General features: G+C 69.0%; 1 protein-coding gene across 1 annotated transcript in view; it reads left to right on the forward strand.

Moving 5' to 3' along the window:
- CROCC2 (ciliary rootlet coiled-coil, rootletin family member 2) overlaps nucleotides 1-24,290 on the forward strand; it is a 40,581-nt gene extending 16,291 nt beyond the window's left edge. The window contains 21 exon segments of the mRNA XM_062197549.1: nucleotides 1,969-2,011; nucleotides 3,200-3,327; nucleotides 3,484-3,604; nucleotides 3,780-3,926; nucleotides 4,357-4,569; nucleotides 7,560-7,753; nucleotides 9,983-10,110; nucleotides 10,349-10,431; nucleotides 10,810-10,950; nucleotides 13,073-13,186; nucleotides 15,129-15,239; nucleotides 17,930-18,126; nucleotides 18,622-18,879; nucleotides 19,514-19,683; nucleotides 19,686-19,768; nucleotides 20,437-20,776; nucleotides 20,916-21,055; nucleotides 21,651-21,750; nucleotides 23,964-24,067; nucleotides 24,069-24,109; nucleotides 24,263-24,290. Of these exon segments, the coding sequence (XP_062053533.1) occupies nucleotides 1,969-2,011; nucleotides 3,200-3,327; nucleotides 3,484-3,604; nucleotides 3,780-3,926; nucleotides 4,357-4,569; nucleotides 7,560-7,753; nucleotides 9,983-10,110; nucleotides 10,349-10,431; nucleotides 10,810-10,950; nucleotides 13,073-13,186; nucleotides 15,129-15,239; nucleotides 17,930-18,126; nucleotides 18,622-18,879; nucleotides 19,514-19,683; nucleotides 19,686-19,768; nucleotides 20,437-20,776; nucleotides 20,916-21,055; nucleotides 21,651-21,750; nucleotides 23,964-24,067; nucleotides 24,069-24,109; nucleotides 24,263-24,290 (2,884 nt within the window).
- The last annotated feature ends 378 nt before the right edge of the window (nucleotides 24,291-24,668 follow it).

Consider the following 24,668-nt stretch of genomic DNA (forward strand, 5'->3'; position numbering starts at 1 on the left):
GGTGGGGTACAGCAGCTACAGGCCAGGTGGGCGCCCCTCGGGCAGGTGGGGGTGGGGTACAGCAGCTGCAGGCCAGGTGGGCGCCCCTCGGGCAGGTGGGGGTGGGGTACAGCAGCTGCAGGCCAGGTGGGTGCCCCTCGGGCAGGTGGGGGTGGGGGTGCAGCAGCTACAGGCCAGGTGGGTGCCCCTCGGGCAGGTGGGGGGGGTACAGCAGCTACAGGCCAGGTGGGCGCCCCTCGGGCAGGTGGGGGTGGGGGTGCAGCAGCTACAGGCCAGGTGGGTGCCCCTCGGGCAGGCGGGGGTGGGGGTGCAGCAGCTGCAGGCCAGGTGGGCACCCCTCGGGCAGGTGGGGGTGGGGTACAGCAGCTACAGGCCAGGTGGGCGCCCCTCGGGCAGGTGGGGGTGGGGGTACAGCAGCTACAGGCCAGGTGGGCGCCCCTCGGGCAGGTGGGGGTGGGGTACAGCAGCTACAGGCCAGGTGGGTGCCCCTCGGGCAGGCGGGGGTGGGGGTGCAGCAGCTGCAGGCCAGGTGTGCGCCCCTCGGGCAGGCGGGGGTGGGGGTGCAGCAGCTACAGGCCAGGTGGGCGCCCCTCGGGCAGGCGAGGGTGGGGGTGGGGTGCAGCAGCTTTTGGCCAGGTGGGCGCCCCTCGGGCAGGTGGGGGTGGGGGTGCAGCAGCTTTTGGCCAGGTTGGCGCCCCTCGGGCAGGTGGGGGTGGGGGTACAGCAGCTACAGGCCAGGTGGGCGCCCCTCGGGCAGGTGGGGGTGGGGTACAGCAGCTGCAGGCCAGGTGGGCGTCCCTCGGGCAGGTGGGGGTGGGGGTACAGCAGCTGCAGGCCAGGTGGGCGTCCCTCGGGCAGGCGGGGGTGGGGGTGCAGCAGCTGCAGGCCAGGTGGGCGCCCCTCGGGCAGGTGGGGGGGTACAGCAGCTGCAGGCCAGGTGGGCGCCCCTCGGGCAGGCGGGGGTGGGGGTGCAGCAGCTGCAGGCCAGGTGGGCGCCCCTCGGGCAGGTGGGGGGGGTCACACACAGCTCCATGAGGTCTCATCCCTGTGCCCAGCACGGGTGCTGCCTGTATGCAATGTCTGGCACCAGTGTGGGACACATGCCACCCAAGACCACCGTCCCTCCCATCTGTGGCTACTGCCCATCTGTGGCCACTGTCCTGTCTAACCACTGTCCACCTGTGACTGCTGTCCACCTGTGACCACTGTCCTGTGTGACCACTGTGCTACTCTGGCCACTGTCCTGTCTAACCACTGTCCACCTGTGACCACTGTCCTGTGTGACGATGTCTGGCTTGAGGCCACTGTCCATCTGTAGCACTGTCCATCCATGGCCACTGTCTTGTCTGACCACTGTCTGTCCGTGGCCACTCTCCCACAGGCTGCAGAAGTGCCCCAGGGCCGGCGGCCGGCTCTCCTGGGCAGGCTGAGGGTGCCCGGGCACTGACTTCTCCCAGGAGGGAACTCTCCCAGGGCAGCGGCCGGGGTCATAGTGGGCATTCACTGTGGACGCTGGGGATGGGGAGAGGCAGCGTCCCAGAAGCCCCCAACTCTGCGTGGGGCTCCGTGGGCCTCACGGGGTGTGTGGGAGGCTCTGGACACCTCCAGGCTACTCCAAAAGGTGGGGCCGCTGCTCCCCGGGAAGGCCCCGCCCTGCTGGCCATGGGGCCAACACCACAGACCCCCAAGACTTGGCCACAGACCCCTGCCAGGCCTCCAGGTGCCAGCCCTCACACCTGCAGGGGCCCGGAGGTGTCAAACACAGCTCACCCAGGGCCTGGGCGGTGCCTACAGCGGGGTGGGGCAGGGACCTGGAAGAATTACCTTCCCCTAGATGCACCACTGTGGACAGCGTCCCGGCACAGGGACCACCGGGGAGCTGGGTGGGGCTGGGCGATGCACTCCTGACACGGGCAGAGCAGGGCCTCTGGAGCCGCTCAGCCCAGCCCCCACCCTGACTTTCCCCAGACTCCAGGAGCAGACACTGCTGGTGGAGGAGCTCAGGAACCAGGTGGGGAAGCCCCGCGGAGCTGCCCTCCTAGGGGACGTCCAGACACGGGGGGGCGGGCCTCTGTCCCAGCCCAGCACCCACACTCTGTCACAGCCCAGCACCCGCGCCCTGTGTCACAGCCCAGCACCTGCCTGGCAGAGTTGCCCTCCTAGGGGACGTCCAGACACCGGGGGGGGGGGGGGGGGTCCTCTGTCACAGCCCAGCACCTGCCTGGCAGAGCTGCCCTCCTAGGGGACGTCCAGACACCGGGGCGGGGGGGCCCTCTGTCACAGCCCAGCACTGGAATCCTGTGTCATAGCCCCACACCCGCGCCCTGTGTCAGAGCCCAGCACCTGCGCCCTGTGTCAGAGCCCAGCACCTGCATCCTGTGTCACGGCCCAGCACCCACACTCTGTGTCACAGCCCAGCACCTGCCTGGCAGAGCTGCCCTCCAAGGGGACACCCAGACGCCGGGGGTGGGGCCAGGAGTGGGTGGGGTCTGGGAGCGGGGATGTGTGGGGGTGGGGGCTGGGGTGCAGTGCATGGCAGGGATGGTGCTGGGACAGGGGGTGTGGTGGTAGTGGGGTGCGTGGCAGGGTTGGGGCTGGGAGGGGGTGTGGCGGGGGTTCAGTGCATGGCAATTGTGGGGCTCAGAGCAGGGGTGTGTTGCAGGGGGGTTTCCATGCCTCACTGAGCAACCTCCTGGCCGAAGGTGTCCTGGCACAACGGAGGCCAGCAGGCCTGGGACAAACCCAGGGCCCTGTCTTCTGTCCTTGGGTGGCCAAGGTGGGGAAGGAGCGTCAGGAGGGGCGGGAAGGTCTCGATTCCCCTGTCTGCACCCCAAAGGTGGCCCAGGCGGACGTTGGATGCCTGGATCTGGCCTGGAGCAGAGTGGGGGCCACGGAGGCCCAGAGCCCATCCAGGGCCCTGCCAGGGGCCACGGCTCCCCTCCCGGGGCCATCCCGCCTCAGGCCCAGGACTCTGCCCTGCAGGCTGTGCCACCGGCAGGGCCGAGGGGAAGTGGGCAGCCAAGGTCCCTGGGCACACCAGAGGGGGTGGAGCCAGAGGCCCCCACAGGGCACAGCTTGCCCAGGTGACCGACCACTGGGTCTCCACGGGGCCTGGCTCCAGCCCTCCCTGGCTCTCCCTGGGGGAGTCGGGGTCTGGCTGGCTGCTAGGGGGCTGACCTCGCACCCTGACCCTGAGCAGGAGCTGCCGGGGGCGGCCATGGCCGGGCTCGGGGAGCAGCCGTCTGAGAGCCGGCGAGAGCTGCGGGCCTCGCGGAAGCACCTGACTGAGCAGGCGCACGAGGGCCAGGACCTGCTGGCCCCGGGAAGGTGACCAGCCGGGCGGGGCGGGGCTAGGAACACCCACTGGACCCAGGCACATCCACCGAGGCCCCGTCAGTGTGCCACCCCAACCCCGCCGTGTGCTCCCCTGGGGGCCTCGGGGGCCTTGGGGGCAGCCCCAGCTCACGGCCACCTGGTGCTCAGCCAGGGGCGCCCGCGGCAGCCGCAAGAAGTCTCGGGACTCAGGAAGGAGCTGGCGCGGGCACAGCTGCAGAGGGCGGCCCTGGAGCGCGAGTGCGCAGGCCTGCGGCAGGCCCTAGACCGGGTAGGCGCCCACAGGCCCCCACCCCCGCCCTGAGCGCCCCGGAACCCTCGCTGGGCCGCGTCTCTTCTCTTCTCGGGGGTCCCTCAACCCCGTCCTGCCCGGTTCTCGCGAGCTGCCCCCGGGGAATCAGAAAGGCCCTCCCGGGGTCCCCACTGATGGTGACCTCTGCCCCCAGGCCAAGTCCAACAACGCAGACCTGGAGCTGCTCGTCCTGCGGCTCAAGTCGGAGGGCGCGGACCAGAGGGACTCCCTGGCCAGCATGGCTGCCCTGCTGGACGGGCTGGCCAGGGACAAGGGCGCCCTCAACCGCCTGGTACTCCAGGTGAGGCCTGGCCTGGCAGGGCGGAGCCCTGGTGGGGCGGGGCCTCTGGGTGAGGCGGGGCCTGGCAGGGCGGGGCCTAGCAGGGTGGGGCCTGGTGGGGCGGGGCCTCCTGGTGGGACATGGCCTGGCCTCTGGGTGAGGCAGAGCCTGGGCCTCTCGGTTAGGTGGGGGCGGGAGGGGACGGGACCTCCAGGTGATGGGGCAGGCTGGGTGGCCAGGTGGGGCACGCAGAGCCTCCGTTCCATGGCGGCTGTGGGACTGCGTCCTTCCACTCATGCCCCAGGCCCCTCCCGCCCTGGGTGAGAGCAGGTGTGGGGGAGCCCAGGCCTTCTCAGGGAGATCAGTGCCCCCCGCGGGAGGCCTGGGCCTGGGCCCCTGAACACTGAGGTGCCTGGAGGCTGGAGCAGACCCCCCTGCCCACCTGTCGCAGCTGGAGCAGGAGCGGGACCGGCTGCAGGAGCAGCGGAAGGCGCTGGAGCAGGAGCGGGCAGACGCTGGGGAGCAGCTGGCGCGGGCGGAGCAGCAGCTGGCGAGTGAGCGGGAGGCACGGAGAGCCGTGCAGCAGGCCTGCGCGCACCTGCAGGGCCAGGTGGACCAGGTGTGCACGGGCGCTTCCCTGCCAGGCCGCCGGCTTCACTTGCGGGTGGGGCAGCGGCTCCAGTCCACGGCCCAGGGCTTTGAGCTCCTGCCCCGCCCAGCACGGCCTGCGTCCCCACCTCTGTAGTGTAGGTAGCAGTGATGGAGAGGAAGTGGGGCGCATGGGGGTCTCCCCATCCTGCCAGTGTGTCCGTGCAGACGCCCTGACCCTGCTGGGCCAACGCAGCGCCACGTTTAGCACAGCACCAGCTTCATTGGGCCTTTTGGGTTTTTTTCCCCCAAGATTGATTTATTTATCTGAAAGGCAAGAGTTACAGAGAGAGATCTTCCATCCCCTGGTTCACTCCCCAGATGGCTGCAGCAGCCAGGCTGGCCCGGAAGGAAGCCAGGAACTCGGAGCTGCATCCGGGTCTCCCATGTGGGTGCAGGGCCCAAGCACCTGGGCCGTCTTCCGCTACCTCCCCAGGCCACAGCAGGGAGCTGGACTGGAAGTGGAGCAGCCGGGACCTGAACCGGCACCCACGTGGGGAGCCAGGGTCTGTGCCCCTACTTTGGTCTTTCCCTTGTTTGTGGAAGTGTGATTGACAGTCCCAGGGGCGCTGACACCCTGTGACCTGTGCCCCAGCCCCCTGCCTCCCCGTCACCCCCAGCCTGTTCCAGCAGCCGGCAGCTCTGCTTGTCCGGGGCAAGGGGACACGTGGGTCATTCCTGGCTCCGGGCTACAACGCCCGGGCACAGGTGTGTGGTGAGCCCTGTGAGTCCCTGCTTGTTGTCCCCCAGGTCGCTGCCTTGCCACAGAGTTTAGAACCAGGGACTCACCGCCCAGCCCCTCCCTGCCACAAAAGCCTGTGACCAGAAGCCGGCCAGGGCTGTGTGAGTCTGTGGATGGGCGTGGGGAGGCGGCGAGGGCGGCCCTGGCCTTCCGTCCTCGCTCGAGCTGGCCTCGGGTTTGACCCCAGGTCGCGTTGCTGCCTTGAGCTCACATTCCTGCTTCTCGTTACTGAGGAGGGAAACCCAGCCTCACTGGTGGATTCGTCTCATGCCAGCAGGTGAAGGGCGGAGGTCTGGTCCAATCGTGGGGCCCAGGAGGGGGGCTGCGGCCCCGCCCTCCACTCCCTGGCTCACCGTGGGTCCCTTGTCCTGCTGACCACCCCACACCAGGCTGCAGACCGGGGCTGCCCTGTCTTGCACCATCAGACACCAGGCCGGCCCTATCTGGGGCTGTGCGCGTGCAGAGCTGGGAGCTCACGCAAACCCGCCTTCCCACGTAGCCACCTCAGGTGTTGTTTTACCAACAAACGTGCAGTGGGTTCCAGTTCTGCACCTGTTGGGACAGTCGCCGTTGCTGTCCTTATGAGACGTGGTCACTTTGGGGGCTGTTGGGCCCACGGCCCAGTCAGGGCTTCTCTGAGATGAACTCCACGTGGTCACCGGGTTGAGATCCATTTCATAGTTTTTATTCAATCTGTGACGTCTTGTCAGGGATTTTTGCATGAATCCCATGAGGGGTGCCAGTCTGTGATCTTCCTGTAAAGTCCTCGCCAGGTTCAGGATCTGACAGGTTCCACCTGTGATGACTCCTGTCCATCACGTACTCTGTCACAACCCCCATCATGTCTCCCTGTCCGTCGCGTTCCCCCATCCTTGCATCCCCCTGTCCTCCACGTCCCCCCGTCCATCGTGTCTCCCCATCCATCACATCTCCCCATCTGTCACATCTCCCTGTCCCTTGCGTCTCTGCACCTGCCGTCCTCTCTTCTCCTTGAGACCCAGTCTGAATGCATCCTTTTGTCTGCCTTCCAGATCCCAAGTCCTCTCTTCAGCCGCGTCACATTTCCTGTCACAATCTCGTCACATCTCCCTGTCCGTCACATCTCCCTGTCCGTCACGTCTCCCCGTCCGTCACGTCCCCCTGTCTGTCATGTCTCCCTGTCTCACATCTCCCTGTCTGTCATGTCCCCCTGTCCACCACGTCCCCCCACCCACCATGTCTCCCTGTCCATCATGTCTTCTGGTCCATCTTGTCTCCCTGTCCATCGCGCCTCACTGTCCGTCACATCTCCCTGTCTGTCACGTCTCCCTCTCTGTCGTGCTTCCGTGTCCATGGCGTCTCCCCATCTGTCACGTCTCCCTGTCCCTTGCGTCTCTGCACCTGCCGTCCTCTCTTCTCCTCGAGACCCAGTCTGAATGCATCCTTTTGTCTGCCTTCCAGATTGTGAGTCCTCTCTTCAGCTGTGTCTGTTCTGCTACTGAAGCCACCCAGTAACTCATTGCTTTTGTGCTTCTATGTCCAGTTCCACCTTTAGTTCTGCCTCTTCTCGAACATGTCGGTCAGCTGTTTTAAATTCTGTATCTGATGCCAGTATCGCAGGGGTGGCCGTGTCTGCCCTGTGCTCCTGTCTCCCCTCACTCCTGGCCATGCTGACGAGCAGTCACCCCGCGTGAGAAGTGCAGGAGTGACACGAGGGTCCTGCCACGCCCCTCTGCCAGGGACGGCTTCCCAGTGACCCAGCCAGGGACCGAGGGCCCACAGTGAGCTCCAGGTCTCCTGAGGGGACACCTCTCTGTGACCCCCAAGTACGCTCATCACCTTCTGCAAAGAGAACCTGACTCCTGGGCCACTGGTCAGGCATCTGCCCTGGTGGCTTGGCTTCCAGTGTGCCTGAGGCCACGGCACTGCCAGGGCCCACCCTGGAGTCTCAGGTCCTTGGCTTGGAGAGGGGATGCCCATGAAGTGGCTTCACATGGACGTCCGGGCCGCTCCCTCCCCAGTGTGGCCCACACAGATGTCCGTGACACATTCCGTCCAGATCCTGGTGCAGACTCATTGTGACTGCACATCTGTGACTTTGGCCGCCAAGGCTGTGGGATGCTGGGGTCCCCTCAGGCCGGCTGTTGGCCCCACCTCTGCGTGCCCAGCGTGATCGGATGGGAGCAGTTGTAGCTCTGCAGGGTCCACGGTCACCTCCTGGCCGCTCTGCATGGAGTCGCTTCTTTCCCCTCACTCTGCCCACTGTCCCCTCCCGGCCTCCCCAGGTCACTTGCAAGAAGCAGGCCCTGGAGGAGCGGCTGGCGCAGAGCCTGCAGGCACAGGAGGCCCAGCTGGACACCCTGCGGCAGGCCCTGAGGGAGAAGGACGCCCTGTCTGAGCAGCAGGCCCAGCTGCTGGCCGGCCAGGAGGCCCTGAAGAGGCAGGGCCAGCTCACAGCAGAGATGGCCGCGGATCTCAGGTAGCTCTGGCCTGGGGTCAGTGAGGTGGGGCTGGGGGCCTCTGGGAGCCATGGTGTGGCTCAGCAGGGGGTGGCACTGGGGGGGGGGGGTGAGGAAGGGGCCATCCCAGTGCCCTTGGGGTTGGGGTGCACCCAGGAGGGGGGCGCCCAGTGGGAGCGCAAGGAAAGATGTGCCAAGTGGAGCGGAAACCCAGCTGGCCCCGAGGGAGGGTGCGGCCACCTCAAGCTCAGGTTGAAACTGGCCTCAGGCAAGGCTGGGTCCAGGCGCTCCCTGCCCTGGTGTTCAGTGACCACCCAGACTCCTCTCCCTTCTCCCCACAAGGCCCAAGCCCCCACCATCAGCCATCTTGTGCCCCAGGCTTTTCTGAACAATCCCAGGAGCCAGGGGCTGGGCTCTGACAGCCAGGCCTGGGTCTCATGCCCAGCCCTCGAGTCGGGGGCAGGGTTGCCCCAGGGAGCCATGGGCTGGGTGGGGAGCAGGGTCCCAAGGATGGCGAGGGGATGGACCCCCACGCCGCCCATGGTCTCTGCTCCTCGAGGCCCTTGGGAGCCATCAAGCACTTTTGTAAGAAGACTTCCTGCTGGAACTGCAGAATCCGGGGGACAGGAGAGACCCCGGAACCTCAGGTCCTCCGCTTCGCCCCAGGAATGCTCTGCAGAGCTCAGAGCAGAAGCTGAAGGGAAGCTGCCCGAGTGGTGGGGTCCCAGGCCCCACCCATGTGTCCTCCTGGGCCGGGGGGCTCAGAGGACCAGGTGGGGCCCCTCCCTGCAGCCCCTGCTGTCCAGGACACAGGCCCTGGTCCAAGTCCTCCTGAGCCCAGTGTCCTGTCCTGGCTGGAGCTCCACGCGGCATGCCCGCCTGAGGCCCTGGCAGCTCAACAGTGGCCGGCACGCTAGGGGTCTCCGGGAGCGGCAGCACATGGCCTTCAGTGGCCATAGGGGGTGGACTCCCATCTCCTAGAGGAGGCCAGGCGGGTGTCTGGGGGAGGGGGCTCCAGGTGGATGCGAGGGGAGGGTTTTCCGTGCAGCACTGGGAGGAGCATCCAGGACAGGGCGTCCTTGTAGATGCACGGAGGGGGGGACTCATGGGGTGCTTATGAGTGCAGAGGCGGGAATAGGGGGCTGGGCACCATGTGGCTGGCAGGGGGTGAGGTTCCTAAGGGGGTCCCAGAGGACCCTGCTGCAAACACCTGGGAGCCCTGGAAGGCGCTGACGAGGCAGCAGCAGGTGCAGAGAGGTGGGGCCGAGGCTGACCACAGCGCACGGGCATGCCTGCCTGGGTGGGGCCAAGGCTGACCACAGCGCACGGGCACATCTGCCTGGGTGGTAGACTGGCTGGGGGTGCGGGCGGGCAGTTGTTTGAGGCTCGGGCGTGTTCGTGTGCGCTGCTTGTTTTCCTGCTGTACCCATACCCAGCGCCGGATGGAGCAAAACACCCATGAAGAGGATGCAAGGTGCAGGACGCAGAGGTCAGAGTGCAGAGGTCAGAGTGCAGGGTATAGAGTGCAGAGGTCAGAGTGCAGTGTGCAGAGGTCAGAGTGCAGCCAGGGCAGCTGCTGCCTGTGAAGCCAGGGCTCCCTCCCACCCTGCCACAAACAGCCTGGTGTGAGCTGCTGTGTCCGGCTGGAGTGCTGGCTCAGCCGCGGAGTCAGTGCCCCTGGCAGCTACCTTAGAGGGCAGCAGAGCGGGGAGCAGTTTCCTTGTCCTGTGGACGCCACGGCCTCCCCTTCACTGTCCCATATGGCGTCTCGGCTGGGTCCAGTGGCGCCCTGGGTCATGCACACTGCTGGTGCCTTGTGCGGCTGCAGAACTGATGCCGGGAGCAGAAGTGCCGGATCTGGACACGCTGCTCTGTGGGTTCTGCCAGGCCGATGTGTGGTGGACCAAGCGTGGTGTGTGCCGGTGAGGCTCGGCAAGGCACCAGGTTCCGTGGCTCCTTGCAAACCGCAGACGTGGTTCTCAGGCTGACTCTCTGTGGCTGATTGGCAGGAGCTTTGTGCGGGGACCGGAGATTGGTCTCTGTCTTCTCTGCCTGCAGGGACCCTGGTGCCTGCAGAGCCCTGGCCTCTGTCATCTCCCGGCTTCCCCACAGACGCATTCTCCCCGCCGAGCTGTTTTCTTGGGACTCGTCTGGCTCCTGACTCCCCCTGAAACGCACTCTCGTGTGGCGTCCGGCTCATTTCTGGAGACACAGACTGAAACGCCCGATTGATTCCCGACTCCCTGCAGGGCCGAGAGGGACTCTCTGGAGAGCAGCCTCTTCGGGGCCCAACAGCTGGCGGCGCGGCTGCAGGCTGAGCAGGAGCAGCTGGCGGGAGAGGCCCAGCGCGCCCGGCTGCACCAGCAGACCCTGCAAGGTGCTCCCCAGGCGCCCCTCCCCTCCCCCAGTGGGGCTCGGCCCCCAGGTGTCCAGATGTGCCACCTCCAGAGGGGCCCAGAGCTGCTGCGATGGAGGGGGCGGGGCCACCCCTGTTCGTGCCGTGGCCGCAGGCTAGTGGGGGGTGGCCCCTGCGCTCTCTACCTGCCCTGAGCTGGGTGCAGGCTCACTCAGGGGAGCTCCCTATGGCCTGTCCCTCACACACCTGTGCTTCCCAGAGGAGCTGGAGCAGCTGAAGAGGCACTGGGCGCTCCAGGAGACGCGGCTGCGGTGGGACCTGGAGCAGCTGCAGAGGCCGAAGGTCAGAGAGCAGCCCCAGGGGGAGGAGCCCCGAGGCCCACTCACATCCTGCCCTCCGGGAGGCCTCGTGGAGCGCAGCAGGTGTAGGGGGCAGAACAGCCGGGCCTGGGTGTTGGCTCCCGGCGTCTGAGCTGGCCCCCGGGTCACAGTCACAGCCCTGTCACTCAGGGTGCACGGCGGGCACTCAGGACAAGTTCAGGAAGCACTGGACACCTGTGGAGACCCAGGGAGGCCATTCCCAGCTCCCTGTGGGGCCGACAGGGGGGAGGCAGCTGCTGGACCGAACGGCCCCTGGGACCTGCAGGCCCTGGACCCCTGTGGGCACCTGCTGCTCTGTTGCTGCCCTGACCTCAGCGCCTGTCCCTTTGCCTCGGCCCAGGAGACCCTGAGTCTGTCCCTGGCAGAGAAGGAGGTGGCCCCACGCCGGCTGCAGCAGTGGGTGGCTCTGCAGGAGCAGGTGCAGAGCGCCAGGCAGGGGCGGGGCGAGGGCCACCGCCGGCTGCAGCAGCAGACACAGCAGGTGACCGCAGGCCACAGCCCTCCCCACCTCCCCGCTTTCCCTGGGACCGGCCCAGGCAGGTGCAGCCCCTCCAAGTACTGCTGGGGCAGCTGTGCACTTACAGCACCCATGTGCCTATCCGTGCAATCGACTGTCCCCCCATTCCCTCATCGTCTGCTCACTTGGGCGTCCACACTTCCTTCCAAACACCCAGCTGTTCACTCAGGTTCACCGCCATCCCACCACATACCCAGTTGTCCCCCCACGCACCTGTCCACCCACCCACACACTTACCCATCATGCACCTGTCCACCCACACAACTACCCATCATGCACCTGTCCACCCACCCACATGACTACCCATGATGTACCTGTCCACCCACATAACTACCCATCATGCACCTGTCCACTCACCCACATGACTACCCATGATGCACCTGTCCACCCACCCACATGACTACCCATGATGCACCTGTCCATCCACACAACTACCCATCATGCACCTGTCCACTCCCCACACGACTACCTATCATGCACCTGTCCACACACACATACCCATCATGCACCTGTCTACCCACCCACATACTTACCATGCACCTGTCCACACACACAACTATCCATGATGCACCTGTCCACTCCCCCACACGACTACCCATCATGCACCTGTCCACCCACACACCTACCCATCACACACCTGTCCACCATACACATGACTACCCATCATGCACCTGTCCACCCCTCCATCACTAACCCAAACGCTGTCCATTTATCCACGCACTTGACCTTCTGCCGACACCCCCAGCTCCCTCCCTCCACTGCCTGAAACACCATCTTTCTTCTACCACTGACTCCATGCCTGTCCTTGAGTCTGACCCTCCGTGCAGCTGTCAATCACCTTCTGTCCCCCACACACCTGAGCACCCTGACCCCAGCCCCCACACCTGAGTACCCTGACCCCAGCCCCCACACACCTGAGCACCCTGACCCCTCCCCCACACCTGAGCACCCTGAGCCCAGCCCCCACACCTGAGCACCCTGAGCCCAGCCCCCACACCTGAGCACCCTGACCCCAGCCCCCACACACCTGAGCACCCTGACCCCTCCCCCACATACCTGAGCACCCTGACCCCTCCCCCACACCTGAGCACCCTGACCCCTCCCCACACACCTGAGCACCCTGACCCCAGCCCCCCACACACACACCTGAGCACCCTGACCCCAGCCCCCCCACACCTGAGCACCCTGACCCCAGCCCACACACCTGAGCACCCTGACCCCTCCCCCACACACCTGAGCACCCTGACCCCTCCCCCCACACCTGAGCACCCTGACCCCAGCCTCCACACCTGAGCACCCTGACCCCTCCCCACACACCTGAGCACCCTGAGCCCAGCCCCCACACCTGAGCACCCTGACCCCCCCCACACACACACACCTGAGCACCCTGACCCCAGCCCCCCCACACCTGAGCACCCTGACCCCTCCCCCACACACCTGAGCACCCTGACCCCTCCCCCCACACCTGAGCACCCTGACCCCAGCCCCCACACCTGAGCACCCTGACCCCTCCCCACACACCTGAGCACCCTGACCCCTCCCCCCACACCTGAGCACCCTGACCCCAGCCCCCACACCTGAGCACCCTGACCCCTCCCCACACACCTGAGCACCCTGACCCCACCCCACACACCTGAGCACCCTGACCCCACCCCACACACCTGAGCACCCTGACCCCAGCCCCCCCCACACACACCTGAACACCCTGACCCCAGCCCCCACACCTGAGCACCCTGACCCCTCCCCACACACCTGAGCACCCTGAGCCCAGCCCCCACACCTGAGCACCCTGACCCCAGCCCCCCACACACACATCTGAGCACCCTGAGCCCAGCCCCCACACCTGAGCACCCTGACCCCTCCCCCCACACCTGAGCACCCTGACCCCAGCCTCCACACCTGAGCACCCTGACCCCTCCCCCCACACCTGAGCACCCTGACCCCAGCCTCCACACCTGAGCACCCTGACCCCTCCCCACACACCTGAGCACCCTGAGCCCAGCCCCCACACCTGAGCACTCCACTGGGCCTGGCCCCTTCCTCCAGCCCCCCTGCTCTCCCACAAGCCCCCTGCCTCCACACTCAGGCCCTGTCTCTGAGCGAGGCTGAGAAGCACCTGCTGAGCAAGGAGCTGTCCAGGGCCACACGGGAGCTGGAGCAGGTACGGCAGGAGGCCCAGAGCCGGCAGGAGCAAGCCGAGGTGAGTACCGGTGCCCGCCAGGCAGGCGCACAGCCAACCGTGCTGGCAGCCCTCAGAGGGACCCCTTCTGCCTAGCCCCCGCCAGCACCCCCTGCCTGAGCCGCAGTCCCCCCAGGCATCCCCAGGGGACGCTGCCTTCAATGGGGACCCCACCTGCTGGTCCCTCCTGCCTCACCTGGGGCCACTCACCTGCGGCAGGTGTGTGCAAGGGAGTGGGGCCCCTCGCAGCCCCACTGCCACAAGCCTCGCCTGCCTGTGACTTGAGCCCACTACGGAAGAAGCCACGGCGGCCGGTGTGGTGCCAGGGCCAGTCCTCGGCCAGAGAGGTCATGAGGTGGCCACAAGGTCCCCCGGTTGCCAGCTGTCCATACAGACAGCTGCAGGCAGCTTGCGGGGCCACCTGGGACCCCGACTCCTTGTCTGGGGCCTGCGTGCAGGAGCTGAGCAGGCTGGGGGTCCTTGCTGCTGCCCCTGGCGGAACAGCCTGGGCCTTCCAGGACCCAGAAGCCTCACGTACCAAGAGGTGCAGGGCCTGGGTGTGGGGGCTCCAGGGTGTGGAGGCAGTGGGGGCCTGGGCATGGGGGCTCCAGGCTCCACGCACGGGGAGGAGGTGGCCAGGGCCCAGCATAGAGGGAAGCGGCCATTGGCCCCAAGGGACTGATGGGAGCTGACCCAGAGCAGACATGGGGTGGGGTGCACGAGGCTGATTGGGAGCAGCCCCCAGGCATTGGGGGCCACAGCTCCCCCCGACCCTGTGTGTGTGCAGGCAGGGACAGGGTGAGGCTGGGCCCCGCCCCAGCTCCATCCACACTTCTCTGGCCACCTGTGCCTGCCCTGAGCCCCCCTACCTTGCCCTCAGAAGCTCGCCGGCCCATGCTTAGCTCAGGGACACCTCCACCCTGGCCTGGCAGGATGCATCGGGGAGGGGGTCAGTGGCCGGAACCACCCGGGGGCCGGGGGCGGGAGCAGGCCACCCCCAGGGCGCTGCGTTGCAGCTGTAGTCGGGGGCCCCAGGAGCCTTGTCCCAGAGCTGCTCCCACTCCTGCAGCCCCCAGCTGTGCACGCGCCCTCTGCCCAGGGGGCCAGGACCGAGCTCAGCAGGGGTGGTGACTCAGCCCCTCCTCCCTGCCCATCCCTGGCCCGGCTGCCACCTGGGCCTTGGGAGACCCTGGGAGCCGACACCGCACACTAAGGGGTCTCAGAGCCAGCGCTGGCCGCCAGCCGGCCTCCTCAGGGTGCTCCTTGGAGGGCGCCTGTGCCACCTCAGCTCTGACCGTGGAAATTAAAACTCGCTGAGGGGAGGGCACAGAGCCACTCTTGTCCATGCCACAGCAAGCCTGGGTCCCCTCTGCCTCTGGGGGCCCGGGGCTCCACACAGCTGCGGGCAGAGGACCCCTGCCCCCTGCAGTGCCAGGAATAGCGCACTCAGGGGAAGCGCCGGGCGGCGTGGCCACGGCACTGCAGGGCGGCCAAGGCGTGGCCCAGGCAGTGGATGCCCCCGAGGCCCACCTGCCTGTCTGACAGTCCCAGAGACCAGGAGGCCAGGGGCTTGGCCGGCCAGCAGGGCCCAGCGGTCTTCGCCCCACGCTGGTTGTAGGCGCCGCCCTGTGCTCACCGTGGCAGGACCTCCGGCCTCCCAGGGTACCTCTCCTGTGCCCAGCAAGCCAGCTGGGGGCTCCTGAGGGCCAAGTCAAGGCCTCTCTCACAAACCAAGAGGCCACCAGCTGAGATGGCAGGCAGGAGAGGAGCAGGCGTGTAAATCCACGACTGGACCCTGTCTGGGGTCCTAGGGCTCAGAGCCCCCAGCCCCTCCCTCACCCTCCACCCCACCCCATCCCCGGCACGGGTGACGTGGCTGGGGCCAACAGGCTGACCAGGCCGCAGGCTGGGCCCCAGGACTGCGGGGGGCTGTGCAGGTCACCCTGGGCTCACTGCTTCCCAGGCCGCTGCCAGCCACGCGACGCGGGAGCTGAGGGCCCTGCAGGCCCAGCTGGAGGACGCCGTCTCTGCCCGCCACAGAGAGGCCACGGAGCGAAGCGATCTGGGCAGAGAGGTGAGAGTGGAACCAGGGCCGGGGACAGCTGCGTCCCCCACACCAGCTGTCACCTGACAGGAACACCCACTGGCCCAGCCCCCGCCTTGGCAGCACCAAGGCTTTGAGTAGGGGAAGGAGGTGTCGTGTCTGAACCCGCAGCCATGAACTTGGCCGTGGGCTGCGTGTGGGCCCCCGGCCGGGCTCCCCAGGTTCCAGCACAGCTGCCTGCCCAGGGGCCAGGTCAAGGACACGTTGTGCTGGCGGACACAGCACACGGAGTACTGGCCCGAGCCGCCCAGCCAGGACGCCCGGGTTCACCCAGGGCGGCCCCTTTGGGTTCTGAGAGGCCTCCCCACCCCCCAGCAGGCACCCCCAGGCCATCCTGAGAGGCAGTGTGTCCCTGGCCGGGGGCCGGAGAGGCTGCCCACTCAGCTGGGGGACCGTCCACACGGCACAGAACCAAGGCCGCCTCCTGCCAGGCCGCCTGGGCAGAGCGGGGGTACAGCGGGGTCTTCACATAGCACGGGCCGGGCACGGAAGCCCTGGGAGCCTCCTGACCCGAGGGGTGGGGGCAGCCTCAGGCCGGGCCAGGCTGCGCTTGGCTCCGAGGGGTTTCTGAGAGACCTTTCGGGGTCTGGGACGCCTGTTAGGCAGGGGCCAGAGCGCGTGCGGCGTGGGCTCCAGGAAGCGGGCAGCGGGGCCCAGGTGGGGCCCACGGGGACAAGGCGGCCCCGCGGCTCCCGGGCTGTGTGCCAAGGCCGGCAGCTGGCCTGGCGCTGGAGCGAGCGGCCGGCGTGCACCAGGCCGGAGCGGGGAGAGGGGCTCGGCCCCCCCCAAGCATCCCCAGGGGCCAGCCCAGAGCGCGAGAGCGGAAGGGCGCGTGATTTAGCGTGTGGCTGTTGACGTTGGCCGCGGAGAGAAAGGCCTCCTTTCAACAGCTCAAAGCCAGGCCCGGGCGACACTGGGGGGCGGGGGGAGCAGGGGAGGAGCCGGGGGCTCAAAGGAGGAAAGCCCAGGTCCCCCGGGCAGTGCGGCTGCTCAGAGAGGCGGCCCGCAGAAGGGAGTGAAGGGGCCCCCAGAGGCTGCGGGGAGGGGCGGGGGCAGGACGGACCCTCACAGAGAAGCCAGCGGTGGCGCCCTCCCCGGCGCCAGGCGGCCGGCATCGCCATGGAAACCGTGGCATTTCACAGCCTTTAAACTGCAGGAACTTGCAGATCCTCGCAGCCCTGCCTGAGGTCCACACACACGGGCGCACACACACCCATGCACACACGTGGGGCATTGTCCACACACAGCCCGTGCACTTGAGACCAGAGTGGTGAGCCCACACAGGTGCACACACACTCATGTTTAAACACCATGGACACTGGTACTACACACATGTCATTCACACGCATGCCTGGTGCACGCCACACACGTGCACACGCATGTGTGAGCAGAGGCACGCACACCAGGCCAGGCCCTGCACAGCCCCTCCCCTGCTCTCCCTGGGCTGCCGCCTCCCGGCAGGAGATTTCAAAAGAGGCTGTTTATACAACTTCTAGTAAAGAAATAATTATTATAATCACATTAAGCAATTTGGCTGTAAAATTCCTGTAAGAGGCAGGGCTGTCCTCATGGGGCAGGGGCCTCCCCGTGCCCGCACTCCCCTCCCGGCCTGGGAGTGAACACAGCTCCCACCCCCCCCCCCCCCGTGCCCGCACCCCCACCCCCTTCCGTGATGGATGGGCCCTTTCCCTGGCCTTGACCTTCCGGGCGGGTTTCTGCTGAGCTCAGCGGAAAATGCTCTGCACGCCGTGGCTCCCATATGTGGGGGGTGGGAGGGGAGCCGAGGGGAGGCTCAGGTCCTTCCCAAAAACAGAACAACAATAACAGCGGGCAGACCCGGGAGCCAGGCCGGCCGGGGCCCTGGACAGCGTCCCGGGAACACAGCCAGCTCGGAGGGGTTTGCTTTGGCCAGCCAGAGGCCTGACGTGGCTGCGTCCCCGCGGCTCCCCTGCTGCTGCCTCGCCTCCTCCCCCGGGACCCGGCAGGGCCAGCACTCTGCTGGGGAGGCAGGAGAGTGGGGCCCGGGCCCAGAGTCCCCGCCAGCACCCCCACCAGTGGGCTCCCTGGGATCCAGGGGCCTGGAAGTGCCGGCACTGGGAGCCCATGCCGGGGGCGGAGGCAGGGGGCAGGCCACTGCGGCCGGCCTGGGGGGAGCAGGACTCACACATGGCCTCCTGCTGTCCTGCGGTCAGCTCACAGAGCACCCCACCCCGGCTCCCTGTCCCCGCTGCCCCCAGCCCTCCTGCCCAGCAGCTACAGGGGCACCCCCCGCCCCACCACCTCCCTGAGCCCCCCTGGGGTGCTGACTGCTGTCCCCAGCAGCACAGGCAGCGGCCAGGGACACTGGGGGCAGCTACGGGGCATGGGTGGACACGGCACAGACAGGCGAGCAAGGCCATATCCCAGAGTCTGGGGGCAGTGCAGGGCAGGCCAGGCTCAGGGCGGCTGCCTGGACTCTGGGCCCAGCCCTCTGCCCCAGGCCCCGTGAAACGCGTGCGGGCTCGGCAGCAGGGCGCAGAGACCAGCACCATGGGAACACGCGAAGCCTCTGTCCTGGTGTGCCCACCAGAGCGCGGGGAGGTCAGGCGTGGCCTGCGCTGTTCCCGGGGGCACAGCCCTGTGCCCCCGGCCCCAACACTGCCCACTCCTCCCTCTGGCAGGCCAAGGAGCTGCGGGCACGGCTGGGTGCGGCCCAAGAGGCGCTGGCCGAGCTGCGCCAGGAGCTGCGGAGCCGGGAGCAGAGCTGTGAGGAGCTGCACCGGGCGCTGGACGCCGGGGCCTGCGAGCGGGACGTGCTGCAGGTCTCCAACGCCGAGCTGCGGGCCGCCCTCCGCAGGGCCGTGCGGGAAGGGGCCAGGTGCGGCCACCCCGGGCGAGGGGCAGCAGCCCTGTGGTCTGGCTGCCCACCTGGACTAGGCCGGCAGGCCTGGGTGTCCCACTGGGTTGGGGCAGACAGAGGGCAAGGCTGACCCCAAGCAGACCTCTGGCCGCCCAGTGAGAGGTCTGTGAGGGTCAGCCTGGGCAGGGGAGGGCTGGGGATGCAGACAGACCGGGCCTGCACTCCTGTTCCTGTCCAGGAGGAAGCCAGGCCACACAGGCCGTGCAGGAGGGCTGGGGAGTGGGCGGGACGGACAGGAGAGAGGCCAGAGAGGTGGCTGCAGAGTGGCCGCCTGGCCCGGGAGGTGACAGGGAGCCCGCAGGGGCTGGGCTGGGGGACGGTGTGTGGGGCCCGGGCTGCGACTAGTGTCTTAGGAGGGGCGGGGCAGAGGCCTGCCAGGAGCCGGCCAGCACCATGGTGGGGGGGGGGGGGGGGCTGGCCCTGGGCTGCCGCCCCAGCCTGGGCTCCCCTCAGCTTTAAGCGGTGCAAGGAGGAGAAGGCGCAGAAGCTGCTGGTCCTGCAGGAGGCCGTGGCGGTGGCTCGGCAGGAGGCGGCCATGCTGTGGGCCCGGCTGCGGCAGCGGGAGGGGGCTCAGGCGGACGCCCTGCGGGAGCTCCAGGAGCACCGCACACAGGTGAGGGCCCTCGGCCTGCGGAGACGGCCCCCAGCTGCAGGGACCCATCCCCCGTGCTCCCAGGGCCACGCCCTGCGCAGACCCAGGCCCCAGGCCAGGCAGGTTCCGGAAAGAACGTGGGAGCGACAGATGACAGCACTCAAAGTGGGGCAAAGCCCGGGCTCCACACCTCAGCCAGGATGCAACCAGGGCTCTGGGGCCTCCGCCGGCACCACGCAGGCATCTTGGGCTGGGCCCCAAGGCAGGGGGCAGACGCTGCCCGCCAGGTCCCTGGCGAACAATGGGTCCAGGCTCACCATCTACCCAGAGCAAGACTTTCAGGGCCGGGGTTGAGCCCTTGCCTGGGCAGCCATGTCCAGGAAAATACAGCCATCTTGGCTGCCCCTCAGAATCCTCAGTGACCCTGCTGACCCCTGACACCGCTAATGACCAGCTAACTTCTTCAGATGCCGCCAGCCCCTCGGCAGGTTAAGAGCAGGCCCCTACCGGGCAGCCCCTGCACACCAGTCCTACAGGGGCTCCCTTGCCTCACGGCTCCACGGGGACCATCCTGGCACCTCCTTTCCCAGGGGGCAGTGCTGGCTGTGTAGCCACAGTCGCCTGCCAGTGAGGGCCAGAAACTGGCTCAGGTCCCACGGCTGAACACCAGGCCCAGCTCCGCCCTGAGTGCCCTGCCCTGGGGAGGAGGTGCCGGTGAGGGATGGGGCAGCAGGTTCACGTGGGGTGACACAGGCCGCAGCCAGGAGCACTCGGCCTGAGCTTCCCTCGGGGAGCAGAGGCAGGAGTTGGGGAGCCGCCTGGCTCGCTGTCTCATCACAGCATCCCCACACACCATGCGAGGACCCTGGAGGCCGAGAACCAGAGGAAGAGCCAGGAGGTGAGCCAGGTGCAGGCCCGGGGCGCTGGCAGCACGGCCGGCAGGAGGTGCTAGAGCTGTAGGGACAGGTGGCCAAGGCCCGGGCCGCCCGCGAGGGCACCTGCACGGACGTAGCGGGGCTGCCGGGCCGAGGGGCCACCATGAGCCTGCCAGGGGCAGGCGGGGGCGGCCCAGGGTGCCGTCTGCTCACCGTCTCCACACCTACCTGTGGTCTGCCTATCCGTGTCCTAAGCGCCCTGCCAGCCAGGCTCAGGGACACTGAGGGGATAAATCCCAGGGTTATCAGGTTAGGAAGGGGCGGGGCTTCCACCAGGCAGGGCAGGGGTTCTGGAAAGAGTGCAGGAGCCCGGGCTCACACCCTCACCTGCACTGCTCACAGCACTGAGGCCCCGCTCCAGCCCGGCCCAGCCCATCGGGTCTGGGCGCTGACAGGGTACACTGCATGCAGCTGGGGGTGCCTGGGGCCCAGAACACTTGAAAGAGCCCCCCAAGCCCTGGCAGCCCCAGCCTGCCAGGCACCAGACTCAACGTGGAGACCCCATGCCCACAGGGTTCATCTCCTGCCGTCTGTGGGAGCAGCCCCCCGGGGCAGGAGAGGGGCAGCCATGCCCTGCACCCCACACCCCTGGGTCCTGGAGGGCAGTCGTGTGGGTGGAGCCTCCGGGTGCACAGGCTGAGGGCAGTCAGGTCATGCAGGAGCCACTGCCCAGGCACGCCCCCTCGGGGCCCGGCTGCTTCCGGGCCGTCCAGCTAAGACCCCTGCACCTCCCTGCTTCAGGTCCTGGGGCTGCGGCGCCGCCTGGCAGAGGTGGAGGTGGCTGGGGAGGCCCGGGCACGGCAGCTGGAGGAGCGGCTGCAGCAGAGCCAGCAGGCGGAGCGGGGCCTGAGGGCCGAGCTCCGGGGCGCCACCCGGAGGCTGCAGCTGGCCAGCAGCGCGGCCGAGGGCCTCTGGGCTCGCCTGGATGGAGCCCGCCGCAGGGTCCACAGCCCGGAGCAGGAGCTGGCCCAGGCCAAGGCTGCCCGGCAGGCCGCCGAGGCCCTGCTGACTCAGCTGTGCTCCACGCTCCGTGGCAGCCTGGGGCCGCGGGGACGGAGCCCGGCCACCTCCCCAGGGAGAGGTCAGTGTCCCCACCACAGCCTCCCTGCAGGATCCACATAGCGTGGGGGCTGCACCAGGGCCCGGGGCGGGGGGCAGGGGCAGCAAGGGAACGGGAAGGGCACCCTACGGCCCCACCCAGTCCCCACGACCCCCTCCAGATGCCCGCAGCCCGCTGGCTGGCCCCAGGTGGCCTGAGCCGCAGCCTGGAGATGGCGGCCCCTGGGTCGCAGACCTGAACTGCGTGGAGGACGCCCTGGGGGACTTCGTGCAGGAGCTGGCAGATGCCCGGCGGGAGCGGGTGAGGCCGGCATCCGGGCCGCCAGGAGGCAGGGAGGGAGGCGCCCACTCCGCGGGCTGCTGTCCGCCGGTCCGTCCACCCCGGGTCAGTGTCCAGACTGTCCTTGCCCGTCGAGGTAAACACCAGTAGCCCCACAGTGCCGCCCGCGGCCGGGGGCTGCCCACCTTGGCCGGATGATAAGCCTTGGAGCAAGGCCCTCTGACCCAGTGGGTCACCCTTGGAGGGTCCCCAAGCTCCACAGCAGCCACTCCCCAGGGCCCCCACAGGCCATCCCCTCCCTGCTCACCTGCTGGAGGTGGGCTTAGGGGCTAGAGCCTGAGGGAAAGACAGGCAGGACAGCCCAGCCAGGGTCCTCCGTGGATACCTGTGCCTTCAGGCCTGCTCTCCACCGGTGCCAGCCCCAGGGGGCAGTCCCTGCAGGTGACCCCGGCCCCCAGGCCCCCTGCAGCCCCTCACTCCACATCCTGAAGTCCTGAGGCCCCGCCCACACTCAGCCTAGCCTGCCCACAGCCCACCGGCATAGCCTGCAGTCAGACTGAGAGCCCTGACCCTGACCCCCCGGGCTGCCCCTGCTGACCGTAGTCCTTGTGCCCAGGATGACGCCCGTGTCCAGCTGGCCAGCCTGACCAGCCGGCTGAAAGAAACACAGAGCCACCTGGGGCAGCTGCAGCAGGCCCTGGCTGAGGCCGAGGAAGGTGAGCTGCCCGCCCCTGCCACCTGCACCCCAGGGGCCCTGCCAGCTCCCCCTGCCACCTAAACCCCGGAGACCCCGCCAGCTCCCCCCCACCGCCTGCACCCCGGAGACCCCGCCAGCTCCCCCAGCCACCTGCCCCAGGGGCCCCGTCACCTCCCCCCGCCGCCTGCACCCCAGGGACCCCGTCACCTCCGCCCGCCGCCTGCACCCCAGGGGCCCCGTCACCTCCCCCCCGCCGCCTGCACCCCGGAGACCCCGCCAGCTCCCCCCGCCGCCTGCACCCCAGAGACCCCGCCAGCTCCCCCCGCCACCTGCACCCCAGGGACCCCGCCAGCTCCCCCCGTTGCCTGCACCCCAGGGACCCCGTCACCTCCCCCCGCCACCTGCACCCCAGGGGCCCCGTCATCTCCCCCCGCCGCCTGCACCCCAGAGACCCCGTCACCTCCCCCCGCCACCTGCACCCCAGAGATCCCGCCAGCTCCCCCCGCCACCTGCACCCCAGGGGCCCCGCCAGCTCCCCCTGCCGCCTGCACCCCGGAGGCCCTGCCAGCTCCCCCCGCCACCTGCACCCCGGAGACCCCGCCAGCTCCCCCCGCCGCCTGCACCCCAGAGACCCCGCCAGCTCCCCCCGCCACCTGCACCCCAGAGACCCCGCCAGCTCCCCCCGCCACCTGCACCCCAGAGACCCCGCCAGCTCCCCCCGCCACCTGCACCCCAGAGACCCCGCCAGCTCCCCCCCGCCGCCTGCACCCCAGAGACCCCGCCAGCTCCCCCCCACCGCCTGCACCCCAGAGACCCCGCCAGCTCCCCCTGCCGCCTGCCCCAGGGGCCCTGTCACCTCCCCCTGCCACCTGCACCCCGGAGACCCCGCCAGCTCCCCCCGCCGCCTGCACCCCAGAGACCCCGCCAGCTCCCCCCCACCGCCTGCACCCCGGAGACCCCGCCAGCTCCCCCCCGCCGCCTGCACCCCAGAGACCCCGCCAGCTCCCCCCGCCGCCTGCACCCCGGAGACCCCGCCAGCTCCCCCCCGCCGCCTGCACCCCAGGGACCCCGCCAGCTCCCCCTGCCGCCTGCCCCAGGGGCCCTGTCACCTCCCCCTGCCACCTGCACCCCGGAGACCCCGCCAGCTCCCCCCGCCGCCTGCACCCCGGAGACCCCGCCAGCTCCCCCCCGCCGCCTGCACCCCAGAGACCCCGCCAGCTCCCCCCCACCGCCTGCACCCCAGAGACCCCGCCAGCTCCCCCTGCCGCCTGCCCCAGGGGCCCTGTCACCTCCCCCTGCCACCTGCACCCCGGAGACCCCGCCAGCTCCCCCCGCCGCCTGCACCCCAGAGACCCCGCCAGCTCCCCCCCGCCGCCTGCACCCCGGAGACCCCGCCAGCTCCCCCCCGCCGCCTGCACCCCAGAGACCCCGCCAGCTCCCCCCGCCGCCTGCACCCCGGAGACCCCGCCAGCTCCCCCCCGCCGCCTGCACCCCAGAGACCCCGCCAGCTCCCCCCGCCACCTGCACCCCGGAGACCCCGCCAGCTCCCCCCGCCACCTGCACCCCGGAGACCCCGCCAGCTCCCCCTGCCGCCTGCACCACAGGGGCCCCGTCACCTCCCCCCCGCCGCCTGCACCCCAGGGGCCCCGCCAGCTCCCCCCGCCGCCTGCACCCCAGGGGCCCCGCCAGCTCCCCCCGCCGCCTGCACCCCAGGGGCCCCGCCAGCTCCCCCCCGCCGCCTGCACCCCGGAGACCCCACCAGCTCCCCCTGCCGCCTGCCCCAGGGGCCCCGCCAGCTCCCCCGCCACCTGCCCCAGGGGCGTGGGCCTCATCAGCTCCAGGACAGGCCCGGTGCTAGCTGTGAACGTGGCCTCTCCCCATTGGGGTCACGGAGACCACAGACCTCACGGCCCCTGCTGGGGCCCTGGCCTGGGCTGTGCCTCCAGAACCCTTGTCCCCGGAGAGCCACACGCCGCCCTCACCCAGGACACTGCCCATCTTCTCGGAGGCCCCAGTCTCTCTTCCCACCCCAGCACAGGCTGGGGTCTGCTCCCCGCCCCCAGGCAGAGGGCCGGCCCACAGGGCAGGAGAGCGGTACTTGCAGGCAGACGGAGGGAGCTGGGCCCCTGCAGCTGGGGATGTAGCCGCCACTCCCGGCCTCCGTTTGCCACCTGTCACTGGCGGGGGGCAGGTGTGGGGGCCTCACAGGCTCACAGGATCCCCGGGCTCCAGGCCGGCGGCAGGCGGAGGACGCGCTGAGCAGCGCCCGGGTGTCACAGGCCCTGCAGAAGGAGGCGCCCAGGCAGCGGGAGACAGAGCACCCAGCAGGCACCGAGCGGCAGAGGCCAGGAGAGGCGGCGGCTCCAGGTGGACATGCGGTGGGGTGGGGAAGGGGCCCAAGATGTGGGGGGGCTCCACTCTGGCCACCCTCACATGGTGGGAAGGCCGGGCCCTGGGGCAGGAACCAGCAGGTGCACCGGGAACAGAGGCGTCCTCAGCGCTCTTCCAGGGACCAAACCCTCATTTTGCAGGTTGGGTAAACTGAGCACTTTGGCGTGAGCAGAGCCAGGACCAGACCCCGGCTGCCCAGGCCTGGCTCCTCACCAGGAGTCCCGAGTCAGGCAGAAAGGCCCAGGGTGGGCTGGGTCACTCCAGGAAGCTCCTTGCAGGCCTCCCGGGCTGGAGATGAGCGTGGACAGCAGGGGATGAGGGGCGGACAGCCATAGCCCCAGACCCCGCGGTGGAGCACAAAGCCAGTAGCCCACGGAGGGCGACACGGCCAAGGAGCTGCTAACCCCTGCAGGCCTGCGGAAGACAGGGTGGGCACAGCCTGCTGGGCCCTGGGAGCCCCTGCCAGGCCTGGCCTCAGTGGGCAAACAAAAAGCTGAGCCGTGGCCTGAGGCCACTGGGGAGCAGCGGCAGGGGTGGAGTGGGGGG

This window comes from Lepus europaeus, chromosome 1, assembly GCF_033115175.1.
Source record: "Lepus europaeus isolate LE1 chromosome 1, mLepTim1.pri, whole genome shotgun sequence".
NCBI classification, from domain to species: Eukaryota; Metazoa; Chordata; class Mammalia; order Lagomorpha; family Leporidae; genus Lepus; species Lepus europaeus.